The sequence below is a fragment of the Apteryx mantelli genome, chromosome 15, assembly GCF_036417845.1.
Source record: "Apteryx mantelli isolate bAptMan1 chromosome 15, bAptMan1.hap1, whole genome shotgun sequence".
In the NCBI taxonomy this organism is placed as follows: domain Eukaryota; kingdom Metazoa; phylum Chordata; class Aves; order Apterygiformes; family Apterygidae; genus Apteryx; species Apteryx mantelli.
Genome location: NC_089992.1, coordinates 17,055,291 through 17,069,014, shown reverse-complemented (window position 1 = coordinate 17,069,014; position 13,724 = coordinate 17,055,291). Strand labels below are relative to the sequence as shown.

General features: G+C 42.2%; 1 protein-coding gene and 1 long non-coding RNA gene across 5 annotated transcripts in view; one reads left to right on the top strand and one right to left on the bottom strand.

The window, feature by feature from the left end:
• Positions 1 to 13,724, top strand: part of ALDH1A2 (aldehyde dehydrogenase 1 family member A2) — a 59,751-nt gene that overhangs the window by 12,862 nt on the left and 33,165 nt on the right. For all 4 annotated transcript variants that reach the window (XR_010885693.1, XM_067305461.1, XM_067305459.1 and 1 more), the window contains 2 exons: positions 13,076 to 13,180; positions 13,388 to 13,528. Coding sequence is in view for 3 of the 4 variants with exons in the window: in XM_067305461.1 (XP_067161562.1) it covers positions 13,076 to 13,180; positions 13,388 to 13,528 (246 nt within the window). In the remaining variant the exon portion in view is untranslated. The remainder of the gene's footprint in view (positions 1 to 13,075; positions 13,181 to 13,387; positions 13,529 to 13,724) is intronic.
• Positions 6,436 to 13,437, bottom strand: LOC106496537 (uncharacterized). Its single transcript, XR_001294630.1, has 2 exons — positions 13,354 to 13,437; positions 6,436 to 6,635 (listed from the first exon to the last, which is right to left on the bottom strand). It is a non-coding gene; the product is annotated as an uncharacterized lncRNA (long non-coding RNA).

Below are 13,724 nucleotides of genomic sequence, written 5' to 3'. Positions count from 1 at the left end.
CTAAGACGGTTGTTTTTAATATTTGAATTCTTCTAGCTGAAACACAAATGCACTCAGGCTCTTGCTGTCTCACTTCATCCCTCTCCTAGAGGGAGCGTTAGGACAAATCCTTGATAACTGATTTCCTGGTTAGAAGCCTTTACCTGCTTTCCTGGAGTGGTTCCCTGTGACTGAGAAGCTTTGTAGTCAGCTCTTCCAGCTGTTTGCCTAAATGGTCTGCAGGGAGACTAAGAGCAGTGAACCTGGAATAACAACGTTTGACTTCAGCTAGGTCCCATGAGAATTTAGTTATTACTTAATGGATTGAATTGGCAACATATCTTATACCAGATAACAGCCAAAGGTTGCATCAAATTAACCTTCACAAATGGCTAGTTATTGATATACTCCTTAAAGAAAGCTAGGCATTGGGCAACATGTGTTAGCTGTAATTAATATTGCTTTTCATGCCTTTACATGCTGATAGCATTTGTACTGTCTGGGTGAAAAATTTCTCAGATTAAAGTCTTGATGGTGGTTTTAGCCATTTAGTGATCATGTGTCATTGTGTTCGCTACACTGAGCATAAATCCTGTCCTGTAAACAGCAGGGAGACTAATGAGGTTTGCCCACATTCTGCTATCATTACAAGGGGTTTCAGCAGAGAAAAGGGGGAGTCAGAGGAAGAGAAAAATGAATTTTAAAGGAAGTGGAAAAAGTCTCAGAATTACATATATAAACATTTGTTTTTAAGGAAGGCTTTTTATTGACAGGATTTTAAGCTGCTTGTCTTATTTAAGGAAATTTCTGCATAGTTAGGTTTTGTTTTTGCCTTAGTCCATGTTTTTAATGCTGCATGTTTGGCAAAAGGTGAGGGTCATGTTTTTAATTTACACACTCAAAGTTATTGGTCTGCTTCTATTTAAAGGTAAATAGAAGAGCTCATTTTTCATGCAGGCCTACATTTCTATAAGGAAAAACTCACCAATCATATATTAAAATGTTAAACTCTATTAAATATTGGCATTATTTTGCTATACCCTGAAGTATTTTATTTGCTTGGGACTGTAATCAGCTCTTGCAAGAACACTTCACATCCAATTTTAGTCTTAGCACCACAGTGTACTTTGGGGTGTAAACTTGTTAGGTGTCCAGGCACAGCAGGGTACTTCGACAGCTTAAGCCCAGTTGCTCCCAGTCTCTCTTACGGATAATAGAAAGTCGAATTGCCTGTTCCAGTTTTGTATATGCAAAATCAATGGCTAATCAACAGAAAGAACTAGAGGAGAGAACAGAACTGAACCCTGAGGCAAAGGGGTTTAGCTAAAAGTTTCTTTTCTCCAGAAGTAAATAAAACAAGATTTCCCAAGCCTCCTTATTGAAAAGAATAGTTCCCATTTCCAGCCCGAGGGATTTTGCTGTGGTAGTGAATAAGAGGAGAGGTGCTGAGCTCTTTAGCATCTTCTTGAAGAGCAAAAAGGTTTGTAAATTAGACTTCTGGGAATTGTTATCTCACAGCTTCTTTTAGCAAACACAACAATTTGTTTTAAAGGCTTTCACCAAAGATGTCATAAGTGGTAATCCCGATGTTGTAAGTGGGTACTTAATGTGTTTTAACTTAATGCTGATGATGCAAAGCTGTTCTCCCCCAAAGCCCATTAAGAACATCCAATTTTCTGGTAGACTAACACTCCTGCTTACTATCGTAGAGATAAGTGACTGTTTAACCAGGATAATACGGAATAGTTTTGTGGCCAAGGCTGCAAAACTGAGCACCATCTGGTCTTTGTGAAAGTTTAGACTTCGAATGCAAACTTTACGAGATGGATCTTTCTTTTCTAGGACTAGTCTGAAGTTATATGTACACACAGGTACATATGGTCACTTGCAATCACCTTAATGAATGTACTAGTGAATATCATTATTTGTGATATGTATTAGTAAGCATGGTTTAGGTAGAAGGGACAGTGCAAATCTTTTGTGCAAACTAAATAAACTGATAAATATTCAGTTTGATTTCAGATGGTCCCGAAGTGTAGACAATTAGAACAGTTTATCCAAGGTAATGCTTCTCAGGCTGTTGGCTTTTTTATATATTCCTTTATTTTACTTTTTGTAGAATCTGTATGTGTGAAATGACACAAAAGGAGATGTCGCTGGGCAACATTTACCAAAATGTTCTAACAGAAATATCTGAAAATATTCAGATGCTAGCAGAGTAGAAGTGAAGGCAAACTTTCCAGGAGCTTAGGGCTGCTCACTTGGGTCTAATACAGAGTTAGCACTTTGCAGGTCAGTGGCTCTGCTATTTGTCTCTGACCTAACAGATCTGGAGTTCTTCACATCAAAACCAAGTCTTGCTGAGCTGAGATCAAACGTGTTAAGGTAAGGATCTCGCCAGTGATTTATCGTGCTAGGGAGGGTGATCAGGCCATAAGGGGCCACTGCAAATGAAGTTGACATTCCAGCAATTTCTCATGTGTAGTTATAAAGTAATTTTCTCAGATGGAGCTTTTAAGTCAAAATAAACTTGTCCACTGTATTTTTCTGTGTTGCCTATAGTACTTGTGATCCTAGTAGGAGTATATATTTATGTAGCATAGCTAATTTGTAAGTGAGAACTTGTTCTTTGGTGATGAACAACATTTTAAATGGCAAATAATTATCTACAAGTTGATCTGCTACAATCTTTTAAATGGCAGAACATGTCTCCCATGTAGAAATAAATAAATCACCCTTTTTTTTTGTTACACATAATGAACACACATGACCTGCAATGCACAAACTGGGCACAACGCAGGAAAACTATACAGATTAATATTAGACTTGTTTGTACAAACCCCTCCTCATTCCCACAGCCTTAAATGAGAGATTGTGGAAGGGTTTCCAAGATCAAGTTCTTAATAGCCACAACTTCATTAAAGCCCAGTGACAGCTCAGAATTGATTCTGTAAACAAATACTCCTTCCCCTCCACTCCTGACTTAATGGATTTTTAGAAATCTTTCATTATTTCATTTCTAAGTTGCAGTAAATGCAATCAAGCAGATGGTCGTGCTCCATAAAAACGCTGCCATCCTTACCCAAACCAGTCCATGATGGCATTTCCTTGTTATCAATGGAAATCTCGAGCACACTTCATTTTTAGCACCCTAGCTTCAGCAGCAAGGTTTTCTGATGCAGTGCAGAGCAAGGCGGCGAATGTTTTTCTCCAGCAATTAATGAGAGCCCCGCAAGTGAAAGGATGACTGATGTTTAGGAACTTAGTTTCTTAGGAATACATGAAATATTACTTGGGCTATGGGAAAGTGTTATTGCTCCTGTATTGTGCTACTAACAGCAGAGAAATTTCATTAATTGAAAAAGTAGAAATTACTTCAAGGAAAACCTTTGTGTGCTGTAAGTAAAGGGTTTTTTTCCACAGATTGTAATAAGACAGCCAAAACAAATGAAATGTTTGTGATGGGTACAGTATAACAAACAATATGATCTGAATTTTTTCTCTTTGGATTAATTTTCTTGAAGAACCAGCAGCAAAATAATCCCTTTAATGAGACTAAATTGAAATAGCGGATGCTACATCAGCATGTGGCACAGTGAGAAACTAAAATAGAAAAGGGTATAATCACTGCTTGGCAGCCGGAGTTTCGTGCAGGAAATACTTGTGGAAAAAAAAAAAAAACACAAGTAAAGTAAGCATGCTACTGCATGTTGTTAAGACTTATTTAATCTCCTCAACTAATTACTCAAACCTCCTAAAACTCAAAATCATACAAACAAAAACGTTTAGATAAGCTGGGAGTTTTTTCAAATGGGTGCCCCCTACAGCTTAGAAAATAAACATGACAGGTTTCCCCCTGTCTGATGTGCTGCCATTTGCAAGAGAACAGACCCGACTCCCAGAAAGGCCGAAGACTAATTAAGACAGGAAGATAGGCAGGTCAAACATTTGGTGTGAGGGATTTGGGACAGAGGGGAGAAAAATCATGTTGCATTCCACTTTCACAGCTGCCTGACAGGAGGCTTCGAGCCCTTCCTCTGATCCCCGTTGCTGCTCAGAGGAGCTCGGTTCCCCCCAGTTTCCCCTCCGGCGGCTCCCGCGTGGCAGCGCCGTTGCCAGCGTGTCCGGGCTGCGAGCTGGCCCAGCGGGGGCTCGGCCGCGGGGCGGCGCGGGGGCTCGGCCGGCGCTCCCCGGGAGACGGCCGCTTCGGGGCGAGGCAGCTGCCCCGCGCGGGTCTCGCCCTGCGGGAGTGCCTCTCTCTCCGGTGACCCACGGGGACCGCAAAGAGACCCCGCTTCTCCTTCGCACGCCTCCCTCAGCTGCTGGATGGTGCAAATCCTCCTCCAGCTTTGCGTCTGCCACGCTGCAGGCTGATTGCATTTACACAAGCCGAGATGTCACCGAGAGCTTGATGTAGTCACCTATTTTAAATACTTGGCTTCTGATCCAAACTCTGCTGATGTCAAGGGCTGTTTTTGATTTCAGTAGGCTTGGCTCAGGCCATGCTGCTTGGAAGTTATATCCACAAAAGCTAAATACTCCGATCTTCTCATCCAGGCACGCACCCTTGGCACCTGACCCAGGCTGCGTAAACATCATTCGACCAGGTTTCAAGGTACTGCTGCACTGACAGGGAACCTGGACTCACTGCTTTCACTTCTTGTGCATTTCCAGACCATTTCCACTTTTTTGATCCTCCTGCTGTAGTATGTTTGTAAGTGTTTAAAGTTTGCCAGCCGTCTCAGTACACTCTGAATTTTAGGCTCTAGATTTTTTTTTAAGTGAAACTTCAACCTTGAGTTTATGAAGGAAACCCCCATTTATGGCAGATCTTGTCTAAAGGCTTGTCTAAACCTTACCCTCCCCTCTCCGGGATCCAAATGAGAGTTGAAAAAATAATCATCTCATGCAGTTTTAGAAAAGATCTCCTCTTCCTTTCCAAACATTTTTTCTGGGGGGGAGAGGGATGTTGGGGGAGGGAGGGAGCCAGAATGAACTAACATGTTAACAAAACATCCAAAGAAGGAAAAGAAAAAGCAATATGTTCTGTTTTTGTTTGGCCCTCATAGACGCTGGAGCTGGTGTCAGTCCCCAGTGAAGTCAGTTTATCTCCCAGTGCAGCCACCCAGCCACAGCCACCTCTCCATCCCCTGGGGCCCAGTCCAGGTCCCACTGAAACCAGTTGGTTTCCTACCAACTTTTTGGGGATGGGATTGGACCTCTAGTGGCTGAAAAGCAGCTCTGTCCACAGGCGCTTGCTTGCCGGGATTAAACTGAGTGCGCACTTTACTGCTACTCTTCTTACGCCAGCTCCAGCCCCACCAGCTTTGAAAGGGATCTCGTTGCAAGAGCCGGAGCCTGGGGAGCTCCTGCAGCAGTAACACTGCGCTGTGGTAACCAGGCTGAACACGACAACGTGCGTGTTTGCGTGCTCGAGCTGGACAGCTGGCCGCGATTTACGTAGCTGCGTCGTTGGCAAGCGATGCAGCCGTTGGCGCTGCCTGCCTTCGGAGACGGGCCTGTGCGCTGCGAACGTTTGGGGAGGCTGGTGCGAAAGTCCACAGCCCATTGCTCGTGCTTTGTGGAGTGCCAGCAAAGAGCTCTGTCCTCTCACTGTTCACCTGAACAATCCCGTTTAAAAATAAAATCAAATGGTGTTGCTGATCAATCGCTGACCAGTCGTCAGTCAGTCTGCTGGCGCTGGCTTTTGCTTTCCCAATGCCTGCTTATAAACCCGGGTTCTCTGAGTCTGTAGCCAGCTGCTGGTTCCCAGTGAGTCCCAGGAGTGCCCCACACCACTCGGGCTAGCACGGGAGAGATTTGTTGTATCAAGGCAGCCATAAAAGTGAAGGAAAACAAAGCCTGAGAAAATAAACAAGCTGCACCTCTGATCATCAATCCCTTCTACTTCATTGCCTTGCAATTGTACTAATCATTAGGACTCTTGAAATGTTTCCAAAGCAGAGGAAATGAAGTTGCTGAGATGGGAAAGGATATGAAATTTCCTGACCAGACTAAGGCACAGGTGCCCAGTATCTGTGATGTTATGAAATATTTACCAAGGGAAATGATGCTGCTGGATTTTTTGCGTGCCTCTAAAATTGTTGTGTCCCCCACCACAAAAAAGTGTCATTATGTGTTTCTTAATGCCTCCAGCTATGAGAAGATGCAGAGGGCTGAACAGCTGTGATTCTTGTATAAAGTACTTTGGCATCTGATGCCCCCTCCCCCATCCTCACAGATTTAACGTCAAAGGCTCTCTAAGGAGAAAGCCACATATGAAAAAAGGATCACTTTGAAGGAATGAAACTATAACCAGCTACTAAATCAATTGAGTTAGGAAATTCCCATTCATTCCTCCATTCATCCAGAACCATATCTCCTGTGGGAAGCCATTATTATTTGGATGTTAAAATCCTCTTCCTGTACCAAAAAACATTTCTGGAGCTGCAAAAGTACAAAAACATTTTTATTAAATCCATGGGAGAATAATTCCACCTCCAAAGAGCTGAATGCTAGGCCGCTGCCTGTCCACTGGCTGCAGCTCTTCCTCGTGCAGCTGGGGAGGCTGCAGAAACTGCCTGATGACATCATCAGTAAGCAAGCACGAGCGAGGACTGTAGCTCATCATCGCGCTCGCACATCATTTCAGAGCACTTTCAAGAAAGGAAATGAAAAGTTACATTGTTGCCACCTGTGTTGATTGCTCTTCTGAATTAAAACAACCCATTTTTTTCCAGTATATTTTTAGAGAAGACGTTTGGAAAAAAAAGAGGCAGTGAGTGTGCATGAATCCCCAGTGAATTTAAAAATCAGTTCTGCTTTCCAAATCCAGCGCTAGCCCCTGGGTAAACATCAGAGGGAATCTGTAGTGCAAGAAAACCAAATCTCACTTGACCGAGAGCTGCAAAGGAGGTATTAGTTCTGTGCTGCATTTTAATTAATTACTTTTATATTTATTTATACACATGCACACACACAAAGATGGTTGTTTCATACTTCCTCAGTAGTAAATAGTTATGAAAACAGAACATCCTGTCTGTTTTCTCTCTGCTCTAAATTTTGTTATTACTGCATTGCACATTAGATTGTTCAGCTTGGTTTTGTAGACATCCCTTTCTGTCTGAATGCTTATCGTATTATAGAAATTAATTACCTGTATGGTTTAAAATGAACATTAAGTTGCTAATTATTAGCAAGTCAACTGGGACAGATGGCTACATAAGCAAGATATTGTAATTGTTTATTTGCCAAGCTTAATTTGCTTTGCTTTAAGTGAAAAACATTTACTCTTGGCTCGATTTCAAAACTGATAAGCATCCAAAAATGCTATTGAACTGAGCGCATAGTGTTTTTTTAAATTCAGGTCCTATGTAAAATGTAATATATGATTTCCTTCCAACTGCACAGCAGCAGAGTCTCAAAGTAATTTGAATTTTTACAAGATAACTTTGGAATTTTTTTGTCCTTTTTATACTGTTCAGTACAACACAATATCCCAAAAGGGCTGAACAGTCATGTGCCCTATATGATGGGCCAGACTGCTTCCCTGATTAGTCATAGGTGACACTCAAGGAGGTCAACAGTGGCTGTACATAATTAACCAAGGGCAGAAACTGAGCCTGGCAATTAAGTGATTGCTCATGCAAAAATGGGGGAGCGGTTATCTTGCAAAGCTCTAAATGTCGGAAGGTCTGTGACGAGCGCGTGTGTGAGCAAGAGGTTATTGGCAGTACCATGGGGGCAGTGCCTGTTCCTTTAGGAAAACGCCCTGCCTTCACCTTCTTTCATTTGGAAAGGAACAGAAGTTATTGAGGGACCCTTTGGATGCGGTCTCAGGAGACCGCTGGCACTGCCCGGGCACACTCCCGGGGCAACCAGGAGCCGCGGCTGCACCTCTTGCCCCGCGAGGCGCCTGCCTGCCGGCCCCAGCCCGGCCCCAGCCCCCATCGGTGCCTCCGCTCCTGCCCCGCGTCGCCTGTGCCTCTGGGCTGCATTGCAGCTGAGCAAATGGTACTGAGTGCCCTCCTCAAACCATTGCACACCAGCTAAATCCAGACTCCTCACTCACGTTGATTGTTTTTCCAGTTGGGTTTGTTGCTGGCCAAGTCATTGTACTGACAGGGACCACAGTAAAGCAGGAAGGTTTGCATTTTCTCTTACTGGTCTGGCATTACTGCAGTTATTGACTCTACTGGGAGTAGATGGCAAACTAAATGTTCACAGTGTTCCAAAATTTTTCAAGTGTTCCCTTCTTCCCTTTCCATTTTGGCACAGTTTTGTTGATAGCACCCAACAGGCCAGATTATTTAACTACTCACAATACCGCATAGCAAATACATGACATACTATATACTTTTTCTTTTCCCTGTTGCAAACCACAAAAGGTAACACTAGGACTCAAACAAAAACAAATTACCTCAGTAACTCCTGGAAAACTCAAGTGGTTAATCAGTTACCTTTTATTTACATATATATGCTTAATGCTGAATTAAGTTGTAAAAACCAAAGGCTGATTTATAGCCTCAGTCAGCCTTAATTAACATTGATTCCAGGGGAATAGTAAATGTGAATAGCCTTCACAATTGAGGTTGAACAATGAACTCACTGGGTGTTGTCCAATTTGTAGCATGATTTACATGGAAGCGAGCCCTTCTTTTTTCTAAGGTTATCCTTTTTTCATCTGGTGTTTAGGATGGGTTATATATAATCCATAGATAGAAACACTTGCTGTCAAATATTCTCCCTGATTTAGAGTTAGCCTTTACAATGGTCACTATAAATAAGGGAGAAAAAAACCCAATTTGAGGCTTTGCAGGGATTCCTTGTTCTTGCAATGTGTCATCGCTTGTCCATTTCATGGCATTTTTACGAAGTGGCCATAATGAAAGTCAGATTAAATGTACAGGATATATACATTTAATCAACAGCCATTGGAGTCAGTAGTGCTGGAAGAGTTATAAAAGTCCCTGTGAATGCAAATTTATTGCAAAAGAATCTGAGTCTTGGTGGTAGGAATATCTGCTGAATGGTACTACCTGACACAGAACACCTAAAACTTTCAAAAGTGAGTTATTTAAGTGTAAGGTTTTGCTTGTAAAGCCGCCAGCTGCTGGATTTCAAGACTTGAAACTGTTCCAAAACATGGGACTAGGTACTTTATATGTGCACTAGAGTAAATACTCTGATTTTACTGCCAATTTAAATGTGCTCAGTTTACAGTAATGAGCTTGTATAGGCAATACCTTGTTTATAGAAAGTGGAACAGGAAGAAACTAACATTAACCATTAACAGTAGCAATTTCTCTTGCCTTCAGCTCCAACTTTATGCCAAATAGATCTTTCCCATGTCCTATCTAAAATATTTGCTATTACTGTTCTATTTCTAAACACTGTGGGATAAATGGAGCACTCAATAAAATCATACACCTTATAGCTCTAGTCAACTTGCATTGCAACCCTCTTTTGTAATTCCAGGGCACTACTTATTCCTGTGCTGAAATGTATTTTAAGAATATACACACATCCTGTGTACTGGCAAATTTGATGACAGTTGTTCATCCCAGCAGAATGTAGTTAACATTTTTTAATCTCTTTAACAAAAAAAAAAAAAAAAAAAAGCTGTTGCCTCCACCTCTCAGGTTCTTTTATTCAACCAAAATGTTTTATTCTTTCAAGACAGAGATCACACAGGGAACCTATGTGTTTATGTACATACTGTAACCCTAAACAAACATCCTTACATCTCCTTTGGCCATCTGCTCTTGAAACTGCAAGCTCTTCTCCCTGCCCTCCCGCCCTCCCCAGTGCAACCCCACACTGTGAGCGTGGAGTGAGCTCCACTGCAGTCAATGGAAAGGACTCCAGAAAATCCTTATCCACAGGTCACAGACCTCAGGGTTTCTTTGTTTCAGTTACATACAGTCTAAAAAGTGACAGTGAGACACCAGAAGATTTCTGCTTATGTTAGTCACTAGGGATGATACTGATGATTCTTTGTTTTTATTTTTTTTTGCTAGTTAGCTCCAAAATGTCCTCATTTTATGAAGCAGCGTAAGCAGAGCACAGGCAGACACAGCCCATGGTCTGAGAAGTTTATAGTCCAAGTACACAGACAGGTTCAAGATAAATACAGCATGCAAAGAAAGCGACAGATAGGAAATGGTGTGTTAAGTTTGATTACTTTAGAATGCTAAAACAAAAAAGAAAAAAAGTAAGGAAAAGATGGACCCTGGAAGGGGTGGCAGGACACAGACCAAAAAGGGCTGAGGCCAGAGGCAGGGGGGGCGATGAGGGAACGCGATGGAGGCAGCTGCAGCAGGCAGGCCAGCAGCAGTGAGGAAACCCCACCGAAGCAGCCTGTGGGCAGTGCCCTGCTCCTCAGCCAGCCTGCTGCCCCACGCAGAGCTGTGCGGGCGGCAGGGCACGGACCGGCTCTGCCCGCAGGAGTGTCCCGTAAGTCTGCCAGCTCCCTGCCCTGAGAGCAGGAGGCTGCTCAGGCCTCGGCTTGGGATGCGACCCCTTGCTGAGCTCAGGAGAAGGGTAGAGGCTGAGCCGGGGCTCAGGTGCCCTCTGCTTTGCGACCCTGCCAACAGGACACAATATCCCCCACCTGCGTGCATCTCCTGCGTCACCATTCACGGGTACTTAGTTATTATCTCAGCCCAGGTCCTGGAGCCCTGAAAGCTGAGGTTCAAACACAGCCATAAAAGCAAAAGCCCGCATAGTTGTTGGTTTCTGTGCAAAACTCAATGTCTTCAGGGTCTTTTTCAGACAGACACAGGCTCATCCTGCCCATGTCCTGAGCCAGCCGGACATGAGTCAGCTCTGAACCACCACCTAGGTCGCTGCAGGTAGTGTGGCACTGGGCCTGAGCTACTAAGCCCTGCTGAGATGAACACAGCTTCGTGGTTTCCAGTCGGCGTGGAGAATAGGTTGAGTGAGCTCATGTCTGGCAACAGCAAACTATGGACACATCTTCACCTTAATGTGCAAATATCAGTGTGCAATCTCTTTAATTTCTTTAAAATGCACGGCCATCCCAGCACCCTCACCATGTTCTTTTCTTTTACAGACCCTTTATACTCTTTGGTATTGCAATATTTCATCTTGGGCCTTCTGACTGTATTTTCTATAACCAGTTCTCTAGTTGTTGGGTTTTTTTTTGCTAAATAGCTTTTGTATTTTTTTCCCAGCTTAGTCTCTTTTCAGCAATGTAGGCCTATCTCTCCATTTCCCTCCTTCTTCCCTTACAGATGTGTTGAAGTTTTGGTGAGCCTCTTTACTTACACACAAGCTTTTGAGGCTGATGCTTTTTTTGTCTTCAGACAAGTTATAAATGTTTAAGTTACAATATTCAAGCTATAAATTATTCAGTTGGCGGGCTGGTGCTGCTAGCTTCATTGTACTGATCCAACCCTAGAAAAATCATCAACAGATCTATAATCATACATACTATTCTTTGAATAGAAAAGACAGGTATTACATTCCATTCATTTCCACAGGAAAATCAAGTAATTTTTGGCTACTTCTGTCCTGGTTTTGCCACATCACATTTTTCTCTAAAGAAAACAAATAAACAAAAAAAGAACCAACAATCTGACACCATCTCAGTGTAATCCTCACGTGCAAACTCTCTTCCATTGTCTCCCTGTGTTATCATGGCTGACCTGAGCCGTGTATCAGTGCAAAGGTAACAACTTCTGTATTGCCTGGCAGAAGAGACTGGAGAGTGCAAGATTAGAGAGGTGACAGAGAGCATTTTTGGACAAGGATGTTATGTTTAGGCTGCCTAATCAGTGCAACAGACTTTTGTCCCAGCAGATATGGTGGTTCTGTGAGGAAACTGGGCCAGTATTAAGTATTTATTTCATTGATTCCTGTTATTAGTCCTGATCTAAAAAGATTGGCTAATTCCCACTACGTGAGTGTCTTTGATGGGAACTGAGACTCCTTACCCCTTCAAAGGGTCTCTCGGCATTCTGCTCAGCTGCAGTTGTAGGGCCTGTTGGGGTATGGGGCTTGCTTTGCTTTAAGCAGAGAAAGGTTCCTGTCCCTATAAAAACAACTTAACCCATCTTGCAAAGAGGGCAGTAAACTTTCCTTCTACCTAGGGGTGAACTCCTGGCCCCCATCAAGTCAGTGGTAAAATTCCCATTGATTTCAGTGAGGCCAGGATTTCCCCCTAAGCATTTAAAGTTGTATTTCATGGAATACAATAAAAGAACATTGATACATGAACTCCAAGGAACCCATATGGTGCCTGCCCTTTTTGAATGCTTTCATCCTTTGTCTTAAAAAGATTTCAAGGACAGAAAAAGTCTGAATACCAGAAAAACCTTTCACTCAGTTGTTCTCTTAAAGTGACTTATTTCATATTTGCTAATAAATAACTGCATCCTGTTCCTGAGAGTCACTCAGTAGAAAATTTAACTTACATGTGTGTAGCTACCAGTAAAAATCTACTTTAAATAAACTCATTTGTCATTACCTCTCTCAAGACAGCTGCTGTCAACACCATTAAAATTCAAATTTGATTTGCCCATGACAATTAAAATGATGTCAACACTGAGAGAATTTAACAATTTCCATTGTTCCAAGCAGATAAGCAAGCTAATTCTGTTCTGCGAGCCTTCAGTGCAGCCATAATCAACTGACTGTGTATTGAAAAACTGCAATGTTAGAGATTATTCAGCCTTGACTGGGCTATATCAGTGACCAAATGTTTACTTACAGAGTTGGGTATTGAATGATTAGTCCAAATCCTTGTCTTGACTCCAGCAGTTTCAAGGCTTTTGCTCTGATACCGTTATTTCTTTCTTTAGTTTGTTACAGTGCTTGAATCAAATCTGACTGTTAACCAAATTATTTAGAGTCTAATGCTGCTCTGATAGTGACACTGCCACAGAACACAGAGAGACATCAGGGGCTGACCCTGAACTCTTGAAATCTGTAATTTTCAGTCTCACATAAATTAGTTTCACCTTCTGTGTATTAGAATCTGCAACTTTTCCCAGGAGTTTGTTGCTATATACATTACTGTGTGTTTCTGCAGAAGGATTGAGAAGTTTTACAATGTTTTTTCTTCCCTTTCTAGATTTTTATCAATAATGAGTGGCAAAATTCTGAAAGTGGGAGAATATTTCCAGTATATAACCCAGCAACAGGAGAGCAAATCTGTGAGATCCAGGAAGCTGACAAGGTAATGCATCCTGTGAATGGTTAGAAATGTACAAATAGACCAAAAGCAACAATTCCAGAATACTACTGTTGGACAATTCTTGTATTAATTCCAGTTCCAATACCCATTCATGTGACTAAGAGGCTGTGCAACAAACAATTTCATAAGCCTGGTAATGTTTTATTATTATTTACCTCAATGCTTTGTTTTTCTCTTCCTCCTTGACAGGTTGATACAGATAAAGCAGTGAGAGCCGCTCGCCTTGCTTTTTCTCTAGGTTCAGTCTGGAGGAGAATGGATGCATCGGAAAGAGGCCATCTTTTGGATAAGTTAGCAGACTTAGTCGAAAGAGACAGGGCAATTCTTGCTGTAAGTAGCACATGAAAATCAATGTCCGTTTTACATTCTGAGAGCAAATCAGTTCATAAATGTCATAACTTGAAGAGTATTTGAAAACTAAACTAGCTTGACAACTAAGATGGCCAACTGTCTGTTCAAGAACTGACCCAAAGCTCATCAAAGTCAACAACAACTTCAAATGACTCAAATGACCTTTACATTGGAC